This window comes from Nyctibius grandis, chromosome 3 (assembly GCF_013368605.1).
Source record: "Nyctibius grandis isolate bNycGra1 chromosome 3, bNycGra1.pri, whole genome shotgun sequence".
In the NCBI taxonomy this organism is placed as follows: domain Eukaryota; kingdom Metazoa; phylum Chordata; class Aves; order Nyctibiiformes; family Nyctibiidae; genus Nyctibius; species Nyctibius grandis.
Window position 1 is genome coordinate 96,572,147 of NC_090660.1, and position 23,353 is coordinate 96,595,499.

General features: G+C 45.2%; 1 protein-coding gene across 1 annotated transcript; it reads left to right on the top strand.

Moving 5' to 3' along the window:
* The first annotated feature begins 1,183 nt into the window (after positions 1-1,183).
* ZNF706 (zinc finger protein 706) lies at positions 1,184-6,753 on the top strand. The gene is made up of 4 exons (XM_068397104.1): positions 1,184-1,311; positions 4,354-4,490; positions 5,689-5,796; positions 6,437-6,753. The coding sequence occupies exons 2-3, from the start codon at positions 4,356-4,358 to the stop codon at positions 5,782-5,784; spliced, it is 231 nt and encodes a 76-aa protein (XP_068253205.1). The 5' UTR covers positions 1,184-1,311; positions 4,354-4,355; the 3' UTR covers positions 5,785-5,796; positions 6,437-6,753.
* Positions 6,754-23,353: the final 16,600 nt, after the last annotated feature.

Here is a 23,353-nt window from a genome sequence, read left to right on the forward strand (position 1 = left end):
TCAAGACTCCAGCCTTATTTTAAAGCTACTAAAATTGCTCAAAGACTGGCAGAATGTCATGTCTGAGCAGAGATATTGCCTCAATTTCTCCTTTTCCTAACAGGTGTATAATCTCGAAGGCACAGACATTTGGCCCTCCTTTGGGATATATGAAGACATCGATAGAAAATAAAGTGTTCCTTTACCCGTCTTTACAAGGCCTGCCTATATCTCTGTTTATGCCAGCTAATGCCTTTCAAATCACTGGCACTGTGATACAGCCTGTGAACGACTTCCTCTGCGGTCCTTGCCTTAAACGCCAGAACAAGATCTAGCACACTTCCAACTCGAAACAAATTCTGCTTCTCTCAGGCCGCTTCCTTCTGCTTTCAGTTCATTTAATCCTTCTAGCCCCTGCGTGGGCCTTCCCGGTGAGCTGCCGCCGGAGCACGAGTTCATCCTCTCCGGGATCCCCGCCCGGCCTCACCTCCAGCCCCCTCCCCACAGCCCCTCCAGCGCCATTTTTCCGACCCCACTGAGGAGGAACAGCGACTATTTTTAGGCCGCGTCCGTACGCTCCGCGCAGAGCTTGCAGGGAAGAGAAGAGACGGGCTGAAGGCAGGTGCCTGCCGCAGCGCTGCCCGCAGCCATCCGGGCAGCAGCAGCCGACGGAGCTCACTAGAAATCCACCCGCAGCTTCCCAGGGCTCGACTGGGGAGACGGTCCTCGTGAGGATTCCTGCGCACCCGGGCTGTGATCTCTGACCGCGGCCTCATCCTGTCCCTCATCTGCTCCCCAGCACCAGACCCCTCGCAACGCTGGGCCTTAGCGGGACCTTGGCCCGCGCAGAGCCAGCGCGGCCTCCTCAGGGCCGAGGCAGGGGCCCCGCGTCCAGCTCTGCCTCCACCCGACCCCCGAGGACGAGGACTCGCACTCGCATCCCCAGCCGCCCGGCTGTCGGGCGGGAACCGTCACTGCCGGGACCCGAACCCGGGGACACGCGAGAGCCGCGGCACCCCCGGGGTCTCCTCACGGCAGGCCGGGCAGCACCCGCCCGAGCACAAGCCCCGCCCACCCCCCGCCGAGGGCAGAGCGGCCGCAGCGCCCCGTTCCCCCCGCCCCAGCCTTATGTAACGGGCGGGCGCCGCCATTGGCCGGCGGGGCCGGCAAGCGCGGGCGCCGGGGCGGGGCCGCGCATGCACAGTGCCGGCGCCCCCGTTCTCCTCCTCCTCCTCCTCCTCCTTTTGGGCAGGCGGCGGCGGCTGCTGCGGGGCCGCGCGGAGCCTTCTCCACCCGCTCGCCAGGGCCGCCCAGGCCGGACTCCAAGGCCCGGTGAGCGGCGGGGCGGGGGTCGTGGTACGTGTAGGGGGAGCGGGCCCAGCCATGGCGGGGCACGGCGGAGCGGGCCCGCCCCGGGAGGAAGGGGGCGGCCCGACAGCGAGGCGCGCTCCGCTCCCGGCCTGCCGCGGGCCGCCTCCCCGCGGCTGGGGCTGCGCGCTGGGGCTCAGTGCTGGCGCCCGCTTCCTTCCTGCCGGGCACGTGGTGGGGCAGCCCGGGCTGCGGCCGCCCCCCGCCCCGCCAGGCCCCCCCAGGGGGGCCGCGGCCTCCTTCTGCCCCTTGGCGCCTCGGGCTGGGCCCAGCCCTGGGGCTTCCCTCGCGGTGGTGCCGGGGGAAGGCCCAGCTTGCCGCTGCTCCGGCCCAGGCCCTTCGCCGCCGGGCCGGGGAAGCCGGGGTACCTCACGCCGCCGTTTGTTTTTGGAAGTGGCAGCGGAAGCAGCTGTTGGTGTCCAGTTTTAGGACTCGAAACTCTCTGCTCGGGCTCTGGTTACTTACAAGGAAATGACCGTGTGTGAGGCGTTACCGTCCTGCAGGCCTCAGCCTCGCGGCCCTGGGATGCCCGTGCTGCTGCCATTATGATTCGGCAGCAATTTTTTCTGTGGTGTTAGGATTCCTGTGTGCTCACGCGGTTTTATTTCAAAACAGAAGGCCTGTTTGCTGGGCTCTCTGAGGGTGTGCCTGATAAGGAAAACAACACTTAGCTGTGTTGTGCAACCGAAATACAGATTTAGCCTTGTAGATGAACTCATCATTCTTTTAAACGAGCTTTGGGATTATTTTTGTCACTTTCTTAGTATACTGATAAATCCAAATAATCTTAATTTTCCAGTAATAGAGTATTCACTCTGTGTGTTCCATCTGTATTCGTGTAATTTGCTGTAAACTCTTGGATTTTTGGTCTCGGGCATCATATGGAGGTTGATATTTTTAAGCAGATGTTTTTGTTCACGTTTTCTTGTTAGTCTTAACTAAAAACAGTAGTTGCCAAATACAAGCTTAGGGTGGTTGGCTGTTGCAATGTACTACTTAACAAGCCCTTATCAAGGGACTAAAACACAAAGTAATATGCAAACACTTTATGAAAATAATTCTTTTTTGTTACATCTGAGCATTTTCAATCAGGAACCCCCTGACTTCTGGAGGATTACTGTAATGCTAGTAAAATAGAACCAAAACAAAACCTACAGTTCCTTCTAGTGTATGCAAAGCTATTGGTAATCTCTTCTTTCTTTTTTTGGGGGGGTTTTTTTTTGGTTTGTTTTTTTTTTTTTTAATGAGAATTCAGTGTTCTTGTTGAGCCATGCTGTATGTAGACGGTGTGAGGCCCTGGCTGGGATGTAAGGGAGTAACTGTAGCATAGAGTGAAACATAGACTGGTATTTTTAGTCTTACTAACATTCAATGCTGTATCTATTTCTGTATGCTCGTTAATAGAATTTGTGTTTTCTTGTGTTCAATTTTGTTAGCCGTATGGACTTCTAAATTCTCCTGATGGGGGAAGAGGAGGGAACGCTGAAGATGTAGTGTAATACTTCTGCAAAGGGTTACGTGGTGGTGTTAAATACCATGAAAGAACTGGACTGTGGCCTGAGAGGTGCCTCTCAATCCACTGGAGCTGTTTTGGGTCTCAGGACCGTCTTTTTGCTCAGTGTTAAGCACTGTGATGCTACATGTCCAGAAATTCTTGCAATACCAGTGAATTTCCAGATATAGTTGATGTGTCATAGAAACTTAATTTTCTTAATGTTTTTTAAGGGCTTTTCGTGCATATTTACTGGAGGTCAGTCTTTGTTTGGATAGGCCATTCTCCCTCTTGCAGTGGAAGGACATCTGTCCTTGTGGGAAGGACCGCATGACGGATCTGTTGTAGCCACGCAGCGTGTCTCACGAGTACCAAACTTGCAGCAAATGCCCAGCTTGCGTAGAGGGGCAATGACCAATCAGCCAGCCTCCTGGGAACATTAGTCTTTACTTGTCCTGAAAGTAATGGACTTCACTAGTTGTCCTGTGCTTGTGTAGTAAGCCTTGTGCTTCTGTGAGAGCTGCATAACTGGATTGTGTGTGGGCCATGAGGAGCCTTGAGAAAGATAATAGTGGAAGGTGGGCTGCTGGGTTCTGTAACCACGCTCTGAATTCTGCTCTGTTGGTGCGCCCAAATCTTGCCTGGTGTCTGCCCTGGGGCTGGGGTGCAAGTGGAATTGGGTGGCCTAGCGGGCTGCATGCAGGTGGAGTGTTGCTGTAGTAAAATATGCTGTTTTGCTGCTCCCTGAAATGTGATTTTTGTAGCTCATTTCTTCTTGTGGTGGACCTTCTAATGGCAGGTGGCAATAGTGTTTGCTTCCTTTATGCTGCTGTGTTGTATAGAGTAATGGCTTCTGATGGTGGCAATTTTACTTCTTTTTAAGAAGTATGTATGCATGTGAAGTCAGCTGAAAATCAAGAAGGATGGGAACCTGTAAAAATAGCCTTGAATAAAGAGGGACGACCTATTCTTCTAGTCATTCCCGACTCCAAAGCAGATCACAAGCACATACACCAGAAGACAGTAATACAGCTTGGGTAATACTTTGATTTGCTTTTCTTGGAACCTGTTTCAAGTTCCAGAAATAAAGGTTGAGTCTTAACCTTTTAAAAAAGAAAAAAAAACACACACACAAAAAAAAACCCCACAACAAAACCCCTAAATTTTACTGTACCTGTGAAAACAGAGGATAAGTTTCTGTTAACTATGAAGTAAACATTAATTGTTCTGACTATTGAGAACACTTTTCAAAAGTAGACCTTGCAGCTTTGTAGAGGAAGAAAGCTTGGAATGGACTAAATAATTCAGGTGCATATTAAAGATAGATACTAAAACCAGAGAGTCTTTATATAGCAAAGAGCTTGAACAGATGTCTGTTGTATAGGAATTATGGGAGTTGTAGGCCTTATGGACAGAGCACATGACTGCTTTATGCTCGTGGTTATGGCTTCTGAGTCAGCTAGCAGCAGTAGTTTCTCACATTTGTAGACTAAATGTCTTCTTTTTGTTTGTAGATATGGCTCGTGGACAGCAGAAGATTCAGTCACAGCAGAAAAATGCCAAAAAGCAAGCTGAGCAAAAAAAGAAACAAGGACACGATCAAAAGGCTGCAGCCAAGGCTGCCTTGATATATACCTGCACTGTCTGTAGGGTAAGAGGAACTGAAGACAAAATACTATCGTAGGCAGGTCTGTCTTCCAGCCTAGAGCAGAATTTTTAGAAGATTATATAGTGGAAACTAAAATACTTCTGAAGAGGATGTCTAGCTTGTTGCTGTAAGCATTTGCATCTGTTATGTGACTTGCTTACAGATTACTCAGCTGTACTGATAATTGAGGTATAGGAAAATCTGAGAGGTCATGTACAGATCTGTTTTGGGTAGTTATCTTGCTTTTTGAATTGCAGGGATCTGTATGTGCTGTTAGTATGACGTATACAATGTAAAAAGTGTGAGACCACTTCCTGTGTAATCTCCAAATGGAAACATCTTTTCTTTGTGGTGGAATTGGCCCGGCTTAGAATCACTGGTTATTGATGTTAATGTAGAGAGGAAAAGTGGTGGTGCCAAAAGCTTTAGTCTAAGTTTGATACACAGTAACTTCTACTAGAATGAATGACTTGACCAGAGAATGCGAGCACTAATCAGATTATACTTTCCTTCTGGCTGGTTTTCCTGAATGTGCTTGTTTTGGAGCTGAAGGATAAACTTGCCATTTTCACTTAAATGGTCAGTCCCAGAATAGATTTGTCACTTTGAATGTCTTAAATAAAATTCCAAATTAAGGTCTGCTCACTTAAGTACTTGTAACCAGCTCGTTATCTTGTGAAATCAGGCTGTAGCAGCAATCACTTTGGGCAGTTGATGCCTGCAACTGTGTAGTAGCAATGGTCTGAGATAGCTTGTGCCAAGTAGAGAATCGGTCCATGCCACATAACTCTTTGGCCTGTTGATAAACAAAAGAAACAGCTTTGGTAACGATTTGATTCTGAAAAGGATAAACATTTATCTTTTAGGTATTGAAAAAGAAAATGGTAAGGAGATAGGTTTTCCACCAAACCAGCATGTGAAGTGTAAGATCTGCAGGAAGGTTTCTAGCAAGAATAATACCGTTGATGAACATGCCAAAACAGTGTGATACTAGCACTTAAAAGCGCCTCTCTGAAAATCTGAGGTTAAATATTCTCTCTTAATCAGCAGCTAAACTAATGGTGCTTCTGTCACTAGAGCAGTGTCATTGAGGAGACAATTTGCTTCAGGAAAAAGAAAATAAAACATAGTGGGGAACAGGTTTTGTGGTATCATATAACTCCTGTACTGTACATAAAGTTAAATGTCTCTCTTTAATCAGACACAAATGCCGGATCCCAAGACCTTCAAACAGCACTTTGAAAGCAAGCATCCTAAGACTCCACTTCCTCCAGAATTGGCTGATGTTCAGGCGTAAAGTTGTCTACAGGTCATTACCTTCATTTTTAAATGATTGTCTGGGAAAGGTATATTATGAATCATTTTTTTTATCACCAACAACTGGGACTTAAAACTTGCTTCATTTCCTTTAATATGAAAATTAACTATAGGTTAAAGTTATACCCCCCAACTATGAGACAGGAGAAGCAAGTTTATACTTACATAGGTGAAATGGCTCTGGCGTTTCACTGTGCATGGAGGTTGTTTAAAAAGGATTAATGTTATTTCAAATGGTCATCCTTAGAGTTCTAGGAATACTTCATTATTTAGTTCTTGATTTGAAATGTTAGTTTTGCTTTGAACAAAATACATATAGTAAATACAATCTGTCTGTTGCTACAAAACATGTAATGGAAATAGTTGTTTAGTATATTTGCAACAATTGAGCCTTTTTGTTCCTGAAGCTTTGCAAGCAAATGCAGGTTTCTCTGCATTCAAATATAAAACTTAACCTCTGCATTAACTATAGAAGAGATTTCCCAATAGCCAGTTGTTAGGCTGTAACTGAAAGTGGTTATAATAAAAGGCTGAAATGAGGTAAAAAGCAGTATTATGGTATTTCATTCACGTAATGGTAAACAGCATTGTGTAACAGTTCAGCTTAACTGAGTTATTCTTGTTTTTTATAGGTGAAATCATGGCACCTATTGACTCTTCTACTGTCAGACCTTACATAACAAACCTGCAGCTGCTTTTCTAAAACTGTTGATCAGCAAAAATGAAGGGGCTACAGAAACATTCATATTTTTATGCTGTTCCCTCTTGGGCTTCATGCAAAGACAATTCTGTGTAAATGTACAGTTGTGCCCTATTTGGAAATCCTGAAAAATCAGTCCATACTTGTTATAAAAAATTTTTTACAATTGTAATTATATTGATGTTCATATTGTGTAAAATAACTCATTTAATAAAGTAGTACTTTGATTTTACAATATCACAGATTAAATCCTTGTAGAAGTTCTGTTTCAACTTTCTGCATTATCTGCCTTATAAAAATAATAAAGACAAAGTGGAATTTTCCCCATCCTGCCAAAACATGAGCAGTATCATTCCACTGAAAGTAATGTACATTACAGTAAATTAATCTTAAGTGAAGAGGGAAGCTGCTCAGATTTACTGTTCAGTCTGCTGCCTGCTTGAGCCCTGTCACTAGTGGTCGGGTTGTTAGCTCAAGGCGCAGCAGACTCCATAGAAGCGAGACTTCCTTCTGCATTTTCGTCCTGTGTTTTGGAGTCTAATACTGCAAGCCATTTCGAATGGGATTCCTTTACTGTGAGGGATCATGTTCCTTGAAGTCATGCACTGGAGAGACTCTTGTTATCCTTTATATTTGGTAGATGGTTGAGGAAGCTGAGAGGTGGCAGGATTGAACGCTTCTGGGTATGCTGGCTTGAAAAATGCTCGCAAATATTAGGTTAAAGCAACTCTGCTCTTAGTTGAAAAATTGATTTGAAAAGATTTTTAGTGATATTTTGAGCAGGTAACCACGCATGTTCCCCCTCAAATGCGTCTGGCTATTTCAGTAGCAACTCTTCAAGGAATATGCAAAATAGCCAGCCATTAATACCTTTCTTCACAACCAGCTTAAAATAAGCCTGTTGGAAAAGAGCCAAAGTAACTAAAATAATATGGCTACTTTAAGAAATTGGAAGTGATTAAAGTTGCATTGACAAGAAAAAGCTGGATAATAACTCTGGCCAAGAACATTTGAGTAGCTAAACATAATGACCCTTAAAGTGTTCTGGGCTCAGTTCTGATCCCAGATGTACAGCACAGAAGAAGTAGTGGAGAAACATCTGAATTGTGCTAGAAGGTCTGCTATACCAAATTTTGTTGTTGGTATTTGGAGGGGGATTAATTAAGAGCTTTAGTTTTGACCTTGCAGTATGAAGCAATACTAGAGTTGCTGTGGTTTACTGAGGTTACAAGGGATGTAAAAATTCTGGCAGTCCAAGTAACCCTTGCCATGCAGCAGGACTGTACATCTGACCTTCAAATGGCTTTCTGAAATCTAGGACCATAGTCTCAAAGACTCATTCACTTAAAAGAATGCACTTGGTATTTTATTATATAAAGTCAAAGCCTTTGTCTTTGTCCACTCATTTGCTCTTTATTGAACTACTTCTGTGAGACTAGCTTCCTGTCCTCTTTGCTGTGGCAGTATCTCTGTAAATACTTACTTCGGCATAAAGCTTCTCTGTATTATAGTCACTCCAGGATAACCTGTAGACCACTTAACTTTTATAGATAATGTTGTTCTCCTCTGAGAGTAATTCACTACTGCACTTGTACACCTGACATCAGAATGTAATGCTTCATTTATTTTTCTGTTACCAATACATATATCCTGAAAAACTGGCTTCCACAAAGCAAGAAATCTGCTCTCGACCTTTGTGCTGTATGGGGGAGAGATTCTTCAATGTTCTGATGCTGTAGTTTGTCTAAAAATACACTGAGTGCAAATGGGTAAAGATGTTTCTTGCACTGATTGGTATTTGGTAGTCTGGTTTTACTTTGGAAAATGTTCTGGGATGTATCCCTATAGCTTGCTCCTGAGGTGAAGTATATGTTCTATTCCTTCAATTCAGATTGTGTAGCATTAAATAAAAAAATTTTGTTTCATAAACAATCTCTTAATGAACACTGAAGAGCGGGAAAGCTGCATCATTAGTGGGATGGTTAACTTCAGTTAGAATTGCATTTTCAAAACTTCATGATGCTCAAGTTGAAAATACCCTATGAAATTATGGGGGGTTTTATGCATTAGAACGCAAGAGTGATCCTCGGTTCAGTAAGATGCCTAGCTGCAGTAGCTGCACTCTCAATTACAGAAATAAATGAAAGCTACGACTGAATTGTTTAAACATTTTATAAGTATAGGGGGAATGCTACACTAAATGCGGGAATAGTCTTCATGTAGAATATCTGCAATACTCCTTGTACCTAAAAGGTCAGAGGAAGGACTAGTTCTCCATCATCTCTTCCTGATCTGAAGGATGGCACCCTGTTACCTGGGACACAGTTGTGCATTGTAATGTGTCTGATTAAAGAGAATTAAAAACCTGAAATATAAAATGTCCTATTTCCTGCCTGCTTTTAAAAACAAGTATTACTGCACTTACAAAATTAATTTCCTGGCTGTGGACTGTCCCGGAGCTTGAAGTTGTCTCACTATACAAGAAAGAAAAATAGGCATGGAAAGTTTCCCATGTTCCCTTGAGAAAGATTCATCTTTGTGCAGGTTCAGCATTTAGGTAAAGGGTTCTTACACTGTCAGTGTGGGCATCAGCTGTCATGGATACTTGTGGAGCAACTTTAAGAAATGATACGGGATTTTTTGAAGCCCACATCTCTTCTGAGAATCTCTTTAAATGGCATCTGAAACAGCATTTTAAGCAGGGCTTAAAATGTTTTGAAAAAAGTCTCACTTTATATTCCAGGGCAAAAGTTAGCACGTGTGATCGTGATGAGGCCATGAGGGACTACTGAGTAATCGAGAACAGTTTTGCGATTTGTGTTACTCAGACTCACTTAGGCTAGTTTCTGTACCTCTACTATATGTATCTCTAAGAGTTTCTGGTTTCTTGCTATTAAAAAGCTGTGTGTAAAATCTGAAATAGAAGTTGAAGGCAGTTGCTGTGTAGCCTTAAGGAAATATTTGGCTTTATGCAGCGCTCTTGAAATGTGCCTGGAGACTATCGCTTTTGGTTATTTGCTGTTGAGCTGAAAACGCTTCAGCTCAAGTAAAGCTAATGACCAGGGGCTCTTTGCAAGCCACATAGTAATGAAGGAATTTGTAGCATTTCTGTAAACTATATTGAACTGTTTTCCCATCTTGATAAGAAGAGCTAATAGATGGAATTTCTTTTATTGTCAAATACTGATGGGCTCGAGGTCTGTTTTGTTACCCATTTTCACAGAAACAAGTTGGGAAGTATTTGGCTTCACCAGAAGCGTGGTCTTCCCCAGGACTGACCAGTAAACTCAATTAGTCCTGCAGAATCCACAAAGTAAAGGTCAGCTTGTGTTTCCGTCTACTCAGCCCCATTCTGCTGTGTGGAATTGGAGGCCTTTGATTTACCTATTTAGAACTTTACAGGTTTCACAGTGGACATTGAATTCAGCCCCAAAACTCAGCTTTGCACTGGTATTCAGTATGTGATTTTCCATATTCTGTAGCGTCATCAGCGATGTTGCGCTAGTCCAGACAGTGGGAGGGTGTAAAGTTCTGTCTGTGGAATGTTGCTATCTGTTTTGAAAATTATTTGGATTTTTTTAATGTATTGTCTGTTTTGTTACAGTTTTTATATAGATAAGGCACAATAGAGACTCACTGAGGGAGCTGTTATCTTGGTACCTTTCAAAAAATGGTGGAATAGGTTGGGTGTATATTTTACAATTCTCTTCTATGGCTTTTAGCATTGGGGTTGCTGGGAAAGGAGAAATCTGTAGTTGTCCCAACACTGTTATCTGACAGGAACCTGTTCAAGCAGTGTCTCAGGTTTTTTAGGAAATGTGGCATAGTTGCCTTTGAAAAATACTGTCCATTAAATATATAAAGTTAAGGTCCATACAGCACTTTGATGGCATGGCAAACGTATTTGTGTGTTCCCTGTTCGTAGCTGTTACAAAATCACAAACATTGTGCAAAACATCGCTAAATGCTGGAGATCTTTCAGTGAAGCAAGAACTAAGGGAAGTCTGAAAAAGTTATATCTAGTCCATTTTCTTGCTTTGAGATTGGATCAAATCTGCCAAGGTTGTAACTGACAAGTGTTTTTCTAACTTGTTCTTGAAAGCTTCCATCGAAAGGGATCCCATGACCTTGTTAGCAGTGCGTACCATTGTTGAACCGTACAACTGGAGAGTTATCACAGCAAGAGTTTACCCCTGCAAATTAAGTCAACTACATATTATTCTTATTGGCAATAGGTGTGATGAATAGTGCCTTCATTGGAACATTACTATCTTGTTCTTCTAGTCTTTTAAGTAAACCCAGTTAATTGAATCACTCTTCATAGGTCACGTCTTCTAAGTCTAGCAATTATTGGTGCTGTTCTCTGGATCCTCTCCAGTTTGACTGTGTTCTTAAATCGTATGGTCCAAAGTGTGACCCAAAGTGCTGGCTGAGGCTAGTGCAGAGTAGCTGGAACAATTAACTTCTGGCACTTGCGTACATTAGTACTCTTAACGCACACTGGAATGATACTTGCCTTTTTGCAACAGCATCACATGGACTCACATTCAGTTCATGGTCTGCAAACATCCCAGATCCATTTCGGTACCACTACTGTCCAGCCTGATAATCTCCATTTTGTGCCTATATTTAGTGTCTGCGTACCTGTCGCTAATGGATCTCAGACCAAATCTGTCTCTTGATAGCACCGATCTAGTCCTGTCTCCTATGCTGTTTACAGTTCATCCAAGTATGGGGAAGTCTTGCAGATGTCCTCTTTTACTCTATAGTCCGAGTTGTCCATGAACTTGCTGAATGGGATAGATCCCAGGCAAAGCCTTGAAGGACCCTGCTTGAGTATCTTCCCCGGTTCCCAGTAAGCTTTTGGTAATTACTCTTTGAGAGCATTTTGCGCTGCTGTGATTCTCCTTATGGTGGGTATGGATTAGAGTCCCCCATTTCACCTGTGAGGACTTCACAGAATGACAAGGCCTTCACAGCAACAGGGTGATTTGGGATCCTGTGAGCCTGTGGCCACCAGGCCAGTTTTCATGAAGAAGGAAACGGATGGTAGTGGGGTACGGCGTACTTTCATCCTGACAAATCCACCTTGGCTGGCTGTTGCTGGGTTGCTTTTCCATATGTGTTTACAAATAGGATTTTATAACAATTATTTTAGCCTCTTCCCAGTTTTAGGTTGACTGACAGAGTCCCCTGCTTCTTTTTAAATTCCTTGTGCTTGTTCCATGGCTCTCTTGAACTCTTTTCTATGCTCTGTGAGTTCTCAAATAGCAACACTCATGGTCCACACTGACGTGGTTGGTTGCTGGAGCATCCTAGGATAATAATGAGCCATTGCCAACATGGATACCATCCGAGTCCTCTGAATACTTCAATTGACTCTTTCAACTTCTTAACATGCTTTGTTTAGTTAACTTTTGAAGTCAACTGTGCTGAAGTCAGAAGTGCTGTTTATTACTTATTTGTAAATCTTATATTTCATTTTCTTTCCTTCCTCATCAAGTCGTTTACTTAATTTTATCATTCCCTGGGTATTTATACGCTTTTTATCTGCTGTTTAGAACCGCAGCTGTTTTTTTGGCTCTGCTAACGCAGGTGTTGCTTTGTTGACTTTTGAGCCATCTAAACCCCAGTCACTTGTCTGTCTCTCAGGTTCCACACTAACTCTTAAAATACACTGCACAACCCCTGAGGCCAACTCTGAAAATCCTTTTTAGGTTTTTTGTTGGGGTTGTTCTTGCAGAGTTTGCCCACCATGAAGCTATCAGAAGCCATATATACTCTGTCCTGGTCCCAAACATGCCAGAGCCGCAGACTTTCTCATTAAAGTTTGAGCTGTGATAAGTATTTACTTACCTACACGTTGGCAGTGAGAAAGACACTGCAGACCAGGCTGGCCTGATAAATCTCCTGAATATGCAATATCTGTTCTGCTGTGTATAAAACTACATAGCACTAACTAGAGTAAATGCTGGAGTGCCTTTTCCCCAGACATCATTCTGACTGTTTCTTCCTCTGGTTTTCAAGACTGTCCCTAATCTTTAATCATTGCTGTCTGTTCTTTTCCATATGGATGCCAATGCCATCCAACCCCTCATAGGGGTATATGGTGTCTGGCTTCTTTACCTTTTGTTTACCGATGACAGGGTAATACCCAAGCCACCTTTGTGTCTTATACGGTGCTTTGCAAAATGAAAGTACGCCTGGAAAACAAATGCATATTAATTGCACAGCATATTCTCAGGCCAGCGAGATGGGCCTTAATTTTTAGCTTCTTATTCCTGATGTGCTTTCAAGTTCCCGTAGCCATTACCTGCTATTAGTTTAAACTCTTTTGGTATACATGTTTTCTTTAGCTGTAAATGGTCACTGAACATTTTGAAATAAAACGGTTGCTTTATTTTGATTTATTTGTGGACCTTTTGAAGGATGAAAGCTGAGTATTTATTGCCAAACAAAAGAATAATTGAAGAATGATGTCTTCTGAGAAAAAAAGTCTGAAATGTTTGTATATGTGCTGCCTGGTATTCAAAATTCTTCTTATAGTCATTAATCACTGTAATGCTTAACATGATGGCACTTCCAGTTGTTGAAGGAGATACAATTCAGATTTTGTATTACAGGGCTGTGTACAGTATGAGAACTGCCCAGAATAGCCTCCTGTGCACTGGAGCTCCTTTTTCTCTCCACAGAGAGGAACAGAGGGAAAAATAATTTACGTTTGTGACTAGATTTTACATGCTGAATTTTGTATTTAGAAAGTAAATTTAAATTCTGTTTGATTTTAGAAAAAATTGCTTAACTCTTAGATACATTTTCTAAAGGGCATCTACTGCTGCTATTAGCTCTTAGCAGATCAATGCTAGAAGATATTTTTCTTAATGAGGTCTAAGAAATAGTTTATTAAAGACCATTAAGAAAGGTTAAGAAATAGTACACAGCTGCTTTTTGCTGCTGCAGTAGATCGTTCAAAGAATTTGCTATAATGCATCTGAAAGCATGAGCTGTTACGCAGCTGAAAGAATGTGACACTGTTTGGATCACAACCACCACCAGCGAATGAGGACAATATTTCAGCTTCTGGACTGCTTTCTAGACAGACAAAGCATGCCTGTATTTTTCTGAAGTAATAATTGAATTCTACGTCACTGAAGTCAGTAGGAGCTTAATTTTGTCATGTGCTAAATAGTCATGTGCATGCGCAGAAAGCTGCTAGCTTGAACACCTTTGTAAAATCTATAAATCACGTATGTTACTGGAATCAGTTTAACTGACCTATATCAATCAGAAGACAATTTCTGCATGTCTAGGAGATGCACTAGTCTGTCCTACAAAACATATACAGTGCTGTACCAGGACAGATTTCATAAACTGTATTTGATAAAGTCGTAAGATGTTTTTGGACTACAGTCACTGTCAGTCCTCAAAATTTCTCCTATTTTATCTTAAGCCTTTTAATTGGAAACACTGTGTGGGCAATATGCCTCTGTGGACCTCGCAGACGCTAATGCCCCATGGACAGAGATTCAGAAACCACTCTCTCAGACATTTCTGAAATTAATTGTCTCTCTCGCTTGCTCTGTGGCTCCACGCATTTTCTCAGGACCCAAACATCTCTGTGTTGCCCCCCACTTGGGGTGGGTGAATGGGTAGGAGCACAATCATGTAACAGTAAAATTGTCTGATTTAAAACTACTAACTGCTAATACTGCCTTGATTGCACCATCTGTTTTTAGTCAGGTGGCCAGACTTCACCTTTCACTGCTATGAAGGGATAGAAGCAACCTGGCATCTGCAGAGGTGCTTTCTGGGGCTGCTACTCCCGGACACCAGCCTGTCCTCCTCTCGAAAGGAGGTTCATGGAGCCACACGAGCAGTGTAACTAGTTGTGTCTAGCTGGTCCTAGGCCAGCGCTATTAAAAACCTTGTCTGAAGACAGCCAAATTTGCAGAGAGGGAGGTGTCTTAAAGGCAATCCTGTTGTTCTTACCTGTGAAAATAGGCAGCTGGGTAGAGGAAAGGCTCTCTGTGTCATTATGGTGGGTTAGAGCTGCAAAATAGCCTCCTGCAATGCTGGACACCAGAGAAACACTTGAGAAATGCCCAGACCACAAGACGAATTTCCATTGGTGCTTGTATTTCTTTAGTCAGGAAGGAGAGTTCATGCTGAAGCACCTGATACCAAGTGCCTGCACCAAACTTGCTCAGTGTCAGAGCTTTGGCCACGGCTCTGTGGGCAGCAGAGCTGTTTTTAGCTCTCACTGCCCAGGGCGAGGTGGTCCTTCTTCTGCCTCCCTCTTCCCTTCCCTGCTCCCAGATGCAAGCCCCAGCATCACCCACGTCAGGTGCTTATTGCGCACTTTCATGACCTCAGTCAACCCAGCAGCTCAACAGAAAATGATCCCTTTGACTTTTTCTGGGCAAGTGAGCAAAGTCAGCACCTGGAAGAGCCTGAAGCTTGGGGCTGGGAGCAGGGAAGTGGCAGGGAATCTGTATTTCTGTACGAAGCCAGCAAAAACAGCTTTCCCTCGATAGCTGCCCTGTGTGAGGAAAGGAGGAGAGGGAGAGGCAGGATCCCAATTAGAGACTGTAAAAACAGTTCACTGTGAGTTTGCTTACATGAAATATTTGCTTTTGAGCACTTGAAGCTGTCTCAGAATTCATTGATTGCTAATGATGGTCAAGGTCCATTTAAAGGCAGTAAATTAGCAATACCTCGGAGACATCGTGCTTTATGTGGCACCCGTGACAGAAATTTTTCAAGTACTGACACACCATCCCTCTAACTAATGTGGTAATGAATGTGCTAAGTGCTTGGGTGATTTTTTTTTCCTCTTCCATCCCTCCTTCTTGTGGGTATGTCTATACCAGACCTTCATGTGCTGTGTTGATCCTTACCCAGATACTCATGTCTCCAAGTACTCTTGAACAGGCTTGTATATAATTGGTGTCTCAGGAAGGGAAAAACTGGATGGAAACTTAAACAAAGCTGATGCTGAGACTTTGTTGTCGGCAGGGAAGTTTGTGAGCTGCTTTTGACCAGAATTTGACTCCAGCAAATCACATGCTGTAGAGCTGGCAGGGAGGGAAGGGAAGTCCTTCTGTTTCCAGGGAGCTTCACGGGAGGAAGTGAACAGGAAAGCCCAATGAAGCAGTCACCGTTCAAGAGGAGACTAGAACAGAGGAACGGGAACATCAAAAAGTGCCACCAAAAAAACCAAAGGTCAGCCATGAACTCTACAGCCAAAAGGAGTGCTGCTTCCCAGAATTGCTTTGCAAATGGCTCTGGCTCTCAGGCAGGTGTAAGCTCTACCAAGAGCTCATTGGCTTAGTTGCTAAAACTGATTACAAGAAAGTATTGAAATGTTATTCCTGCTGAAAGTTAGTTGTCTGGCTTCTTAAAACAAGTAAAGCTGTTTCTGTCCCCCTGGAGAGTGAATGGAAGTGGATTATAATGAAACAGATGGTGTAGAATTGAGCTTAAAATCAAGATTCTTCATTATTGAGACTGGTCTGTCTCAATTCAGGCAAACTGGTATGCGGAGATGTTGAACAAATAATCCCAATGGTTACCCTTGGTTCAGTTTCTTAGTTACCAGATATGAGAGTGCTAGACACATCACTTATTTCTGAGATAGGCATCTCTTGTTCTTCCTAAACTATAGTAAACCCCACCTATTTTAAGAGGTCAGTCCCAATCTGTGGATTCATATTGTTTAGAAACAGCCGTTCTTTTAATTTAGGAAGGTATATAAAACCTAGCATTATTGTTTATATTCTTTTTGTCTTCCAATGGCTACCATTTTGTAGTCTCTCCATTCTTATGTCAGACTTTTCCTCATCCCCATTTCCAGACAGCTTTCTAGGAGAGCTGTATAAGTCTTTCCTCTTCAAAAACATGAGTCAGGTACCATTTTTACTCCCAATAACTCCTCACTCAATTTGCCTCTTTACTGTGGAATAAATCTCAGTCACCTCTCTCTGACATTTCCACATGAATGTCTAGCCAAACCTGTAGCTCCATACTGCTGACAGAAATCTCTTACCTTTCGCCCACAGCTCTTCACCGCTTGCTCCTTTCTCCATTGCTACCGTTATCTTGTCTTTCCGTTTGGGTTGTGTGTTAGCCCTTGGCTTGGTTTGAGTCTCCATCTAGATCCCCTCATCCAAGTTCGGAGTCTTGCCAGTTCTTATGAACGCTTATTTCCAGGTCTTTGACATCTGTGTGCAGCATCCCTTCCTCTAGTGTATAGCCTTCACATACACTGTCTGGCCCTGCTCATTGCTTAGAGGATGGCCATGCAGAGAGTTGCCCAAAAGATCGTTCTCCTTGTCTGTTGCTTTCCCATGTTTGCCTCCTCTTTGTACCATCCTCGCTCTCTCTAGACCTCACCGCCTTCCTTCAAAACCCTGCTTTACCAGGATATGTCCCAGACAGTCGGTAGCAGTGGCCAGGCTGCTCCTGCTGTCCTCCCGGTCTCTGTCCTTGCTATTTCCTAGCACCTCTCCATCTGCCCGTACCCCACTGCTGCCTTTGCAGCATCCACCGGTGGGATCTAGAGCAGTGCCTGGCACAGCTGGCTCCGGCTCCATGGCCAGGGCTCTTTGGCACTTCCCAGATACACACCGGTCACGGCCACACCATCCTTTTTCTCAGGTCGCATTGACAAGTCGTTCTCCTGCAGAACAGGTATTGTGCTTTGACAGAGGTTGTCACAGCTGCTAGATGCTGAAACAACTCTTCTCTGCCTCTCTTTTTTCTTCACTGGATAAACAGTTCACGGGTAGCTGAGGGGCTCTCTTGCTCCTTCTTCGCCAAGCTAATTGTTTACTCCACAAGGTCTTTGCTTTTCAGACTATATATATTTTTAGTTAGGATTTACTGCCTTAGCCCTTAGCACCCAAATTCATGCAAAGGCATTTTTTAAGACCACATTTCCTTCTGCCATGCCTCCTCGTTTTCAGTCCTCCATCACACACACAACCTTATTTAGTGGCAGGGAACTGGCAAATCAGAGAGATAAGGGCAAGGCTTGGGACCGAACAAGACGGCACATCCATAGTCCCCCCACCCCATGCCCTCTGCTCTCTGCTTGCTGTGCGATCTCCAGCACAGCAGTGGCCAGGTCGGTTTTTTACTGCACCATGAATGTTCACCTGGTAAAGAGTTGCCCCAGAGAGGAAGGCTAGGGAGCAGCCCTGACCCGCTCTCCCCATGCTTAAACCACTGCAGTGCTGAGCAGCCCTCCTTCTGAAGTGAGAAGCCACACAGCTACTTACAAACCTTGAGTGTGTCTCACCGCTATGTATTTAATGTAATTAGTTCCTGGGTCAAGGCTTACCACTCCATATTTTACCTGCTGTGAACCCTGAACTGCCAACACCTCACAGATCCGCTTTGCTGAATTTCCAGCACCTCGTGCCCAGCCTGTTTGCTTCTCCCTCTTTCTTGTGCTTCATCATCTCATTTATTTTTCACTTAGTGTCCTTCTGTCTGGAAAGGCAGGTATTGTGTGAGAGGAAATGAGTCCCCAGCCCGCCTGCCCTCCTCCTCAGCACAGTGCATGGTGAGAGCAGGCAGCATAAAACCCACGCGCAAGATCCCACCTGCCCAGCTCTAGTGCTGAACAGATCAGAGGAGCAGGACTTGCTGGGACCGGCCCTTATGTTTTGGCCATCAGGACAAGAACCTGGTCTTTGTTTTGTAGCCATTACCTTTATCTCTAGAGCCTTAGACCTCTATAACTGTTACCATAAAAGGAAAACTTTCCAAAGTGTCACTTGCATGTATGTTCTGCTGTATCCTGTATTTTCCAAAGCACAGTTTCTTTTTGGACACGAACAGCCAGGTCTTGCACTTGCTCAACTTGGCTGTGGCTCTGCATAAACACAATTCATGTATGTCTTGGCAGGGGGCAATGAGTTGTCAAAAACATACCCTAGGTGCTGATGCAACTTCAGCTGGAGCAGGATTAGGCCAAAATTTCAAACTTCCTTTGCAGGTGGCATCTGCTCCTGCACATACGTTTTCCTTTAAAAAAAAATCCAAGCTGTTTATAATCACAATTTATAAAGCTGTATTTTTAGTCTTAATCTCTTGCCATTTGAGACAGAGCAACAGGGATACCCCTTCAAGCAGCTACCAGTGTATTCCAGTTCCATGGTGATTTAAATTAGCCAAACAATAACCCGTTCAGTAATTAAAATACCCACAAAAATCAGAACAAAAAGCTTTACATTTAAATCTGTGTTAAACCAATTCATTGGAGTGACACGATTAAAATCGTTGGGCCAAATCTTCCTTGTCCTCTTCATGTAAGCGGTACTTTTGAGAGCAAAGGGATGAGTGAGAACAGCGTTTAGGCCATACATTAATAATGTATATCCTTTGACTGACAGGGAATGGGCTGGCAGAACAAATGAAAGCACCCTGGGGCAAGAGGAAGAAAGCCTCGGCTTGCTGCTACAAACTGCACAGGCATGAAAGTACATTTTGTTCCACTATTAAATAAGGAGATTTGGGATATAATACTGTCTCCTTCTGCAGCCCTTCCATTTTCTGCTCATGGCAAAGAGGACAAAACTGTCCGTAGCTGTAGTTGTTCTGTCCAGTGCTCACACGCCTGGGACAATTAACAGTGATCTGCAAAATCTACTACTCTTAGCTGCAAATCAGCATGGTTTGGTACGGTAAACATCTACTGACCTTTGAGTCCAAGCACACCAAAGACTGTCCTCTGTGTCCCGGCACTGCACCCCGCAAAGCTGCCAGCTTCATGGCTGGGATAGCTCGTGGTGGACATCTAGAGCCTCCTTATTTCACCTAGCTTTTTCCTGGTTGAAAGGCATTACTGTCTTTCTTTTAATTCAGTCATTTGGGAATGGAAATAGTAATCTATGGAGACAAGAGCGGCAATCCTACGCGAGCAGCCCCAGACCCCGTGGCTGCGGGGTGGGCAGGACGTGCTGGGTGGGTGCCTGGATCGGCGGCGCGGGGCTGCTGCTGCCCGTGAGCAGATGGTGCCGGCATCCAGCCTTGGTGGCTGGGCAAGGAAATGTCCTCTATGGCCTCCTTACAGGGCCACCCTGGGAGTGGTGACAGCATTCATCTCTACGTTATGTCTTGGAGGGGTTTAATGTTCATTCGAGTTGGATTTACTGCTTTCCTTCCTTTGTGGGTTATTTTTTTTGCATGAGGAATTCTAGACAGACTTTATCTGGTGAACTCAATAATCTGAGAGATACAAAGCAAACTCCAGGAACAAATTACCTCAAATTTTGCACAGTTTAATAATGCTGCTCTTCTACCATCCTTCCAGCCATTTGATCATGATTGTTGTAGTTAAAATGAATTCATAATGTTCCTGTCTAGCTTCTGCCAAGCAACCCTTTCCTGTTTGTTACTCTGGATGATTTTTGTAATCTTCTTGTAGCTGAATTTTTTGTGCCTCCAGAGCAAAGCCAGAAACTCTTGCAGCAGTGCTGAGGGTAGTCAGGGAGGGTGAGTCAGCTTTTCACTTCCAATCATAACATTAAGGCTCAGTAACCAAGGAAGAGCTGATAATCAGGGTAAGCACATTGTCTTCTCCTTGTTCTTGAGCACCTAATTTCTACCGTGATATAATTATTACACTAAAATACATTAAAGGAAGTTTGTTTGGGTGCTTCAGAGCCCGAAGGCAGGACGATGCCCTCATGCCTGGGCTCCCCTTCTGCAGGGGAGCTGAGCAGAGCCATGCGCAGCTGTGTTTCTTCCCTGGCTTGCACCTACACATGGTCATTGCTGGGACACGTGCCCAAGGCCAGCTCACAGGAATGCCTGCAGCCAAGTCAATGTACATGAGGGCAGTCCCACTCCTGAAGTTTGAATGGTTTTAGAGCATGACCCAAACTCTGTGTCTTCATATACAGGCAAGTAAATTGTAGTTTTAAAATATGAGTAATTTAAAACTATTATTTATCTTTCTAAAGTTTTTTTTTAAGACTTTTTAAATCCTACTCAGCTGCCTGGCTGAAACTTCTGCAAAGCTTTTGTGCCACCCAAGCTGCTGTTCAGCAGAAGCAGGGAGACATTGCAGCTCAGCTCTGCAATCCCAGGGGCAGGCTGAAACCCAGGGTAGGTGACACCAGCAAGCTACTGGTGACCGCTGCCTGCCCAGACTGTCCTCAGGACAGTGCTGCCTGTTGCTTGGCTGTCTGGGATAGTGTCTGGCCACACAGTCCTTACCCTGAGGTTTGAGGAGTCTGAGGCTGGTTGCCAGGAGATGGGGAATGGCTGAGATATGGCAAAGAAAGTGGAGAGGGGACAAAACAGCTGGGGAAACCGGGACAGTCGGTGAGGAGAGGGGATGACTGACCTAGAGGAGAGCAGGGAAATGGGGATGGGTTGAATGATGAGACTGGCATGAATGGGGAGGCTGAAGAAAATTTTGTGCCACTGGGGGGTGGGTGGGAGCAGGGCACCCCTCAGCGACATCCCTCCCGAGCACAGGACGGAGCCCAGGAGTCTTCTGCCATGAGCGAGCCCTTGTGAAACCAGGTGCCCACGGCAGTGGGGTGGTGCCAGGGCCACGGGCTGGGTGCTCCGTCCACACCTGCACGTGGCCCTGATGAGCACCAGGAGCTTGCTGGGTTCGTTGTTGGGGGGTGGAGGGGTTAATATCACGTATGAAACCCTGTGGGAAGGTAGCAACACCAGACACCCGCAGCTGGGAAATGCTTACCACCTACACAAGCCTAAATTCAGCCTCTGGAAACTGGTTACTGTGATACAGTCTCCAACGGCAGCCCCACAGGCATCCTTCCCAGCGACATGGGGCCCCGGCACCCTTCCCGTGCTCCGACGGCAAGAGAAGATGCGATCCCTCCACTCCCCGTTTTGGGTAGCAGACTACTAGCAATGATCCTCAGGTTCTGCGTGTAAAACATTTTTTTCCAGCACAGGGCTAGTGTTGATTTGTGATGAGCTCCTTGCATATTACTCCAAGGCAGAAAAAGCAGATTTGGCCATAAGGTGTGACAAACTGCTGAAGTGTGTGAAAAATCAAACCAGAAGCTTCTAGAGAGTTGTGAGATGCTCGAAAATGAGACTTTAAAAATTTATATTTTGGTATTTGAAGTTATGAATCAGTTTGTAATTCCCGCGCTAGCAGCCCCACTGTTTTGGGATCACGTAGTTCATACGCTCTGACTATTAGAGGCAGCAAATAAGTGAGCTTATGTTCTGGTCCCTGACAGACCAACCCCGAAATGACCACATTGGGACCGAGGACTGGTGCCTACTTCCATACTTGGGAACCTAGATGGGTGCTACCAAGTTTCCCGAGCCCAAAGGTCAGAGGTGTAAATCCCACTGACCCTCCTGAGGGCTGGGAGCGGGGTCTGGCCCGTGTGACATGGTGTTTTTCGGGTGAGCCGGGGCCAGCACAGCCTGGCCAGGCACAGCTGTGAAAATGGGCAGCCCCTGGAACCACAGCTCATCCAGCGCCGACAGCCACGCATGTGCGGCAGAGAGCTCGAGCAGGAGCCGGTGGATGCCTCTGGGCTCTGAAGGATGTCCGCTCACTGGGCACACACGGCTCGGCAGGACAGACCAGCTGGTCCTTCTGAGCCAAAAGGAGAATTTTAGTCCCTTCTGGGAGATGGTAACAGTCCAAAAAGGGGAAATATGTTTTTGACCAAAAACCACAGCTTGACGCCCCTTTCCTTATCGCTCTGCTCCTTTACCCAGCCAAAGGTGCAGTGGGGGTGATGCTCTCTCCAAGGGCTCCCGTGGGCTGTGTTGCCTCCCACGGTCACCTGAGACCTCCCGTGGGAGCTGGCTGCTTGCTGTGCTTTGGAGGGGTGGAGGCTGTGCTCCCCAGGCAGTGGAGGGGAGCGGGGGGACGCCGTGCTCGTGGCTGATTCACCGCCTGGCTCAGCTTTCATTTGTTCCTGATTTAATGTTTGCTTTTAGCGATGCTGGATGTATTATACTCTCGGAAAATTAATTGTCAGGGTGCCAAGAGCTTTGTGCTCTTTACTACTAACCAAAGCTAAATAAATAGACAGTTCCTTTTCTGGATCTTGCAACTCTATGACTTGGCCAAATTCTCTGAGTGTCTCTGAGCTGCAGTCAGTGGTGTAATGCTGGCCAGCTTTTTGGTATCCTTGCTGATCCTTCCTTACCCTTCCTTACCCTTCCTTCCTCCCAGCTCCCTCCTCTGCTGAGAAGACCCTCATGGCCCCACTCCCTTTGGTAAACTTGCCTTTTCACCCATAACCTGCTCAGGTTTTTCTCTCTCTCCTCCCTTCTTCGCACAGCTCCTGGGCCAGGGATCCTCACCAAGCCGCCCCAGCCCTCTCTCCTGCGCCATGCTGCCTTTCTCCCTTTCCCTCAGTGCCTCAGGTGCCCAGGAAATCCCCCTTAATTAGGGCATGCCCAAATCCCTCCTCTTCCTTCTGAAAACCATGGAGGACCTCACCTATATAGTAAAGCACAGAGCCAACCCCTCGGGGCAAACCAACCACCCAGCCCGTGTGCTGCCAACCAGAGCCTGCATTAAGGCAGGACTTTCCCTGTTTTCACAACCCTCCTTGTGCCTCAGAGCCCATTTCGCATGGCCCCGTTATGGGTTCTGCAAAAACCCCGCTCTGTCAACTGTCATCCGTGACGCACACGAGCGTTTAGGAATAAGACATGGCATTTTGGCTGGTGCCCCATGGTATTCCCCACTTGATGTGCTAGAAGGCAGTGGGATTCAGGGCATCAGCATTAAACAGGGCTTTGATTAAAACATCCCTGTTTTACAGTGAAAACTCTGCTGGATGCTGCGATTTGCACTGTGATGAATGCGGACTGGCTGCTGCAA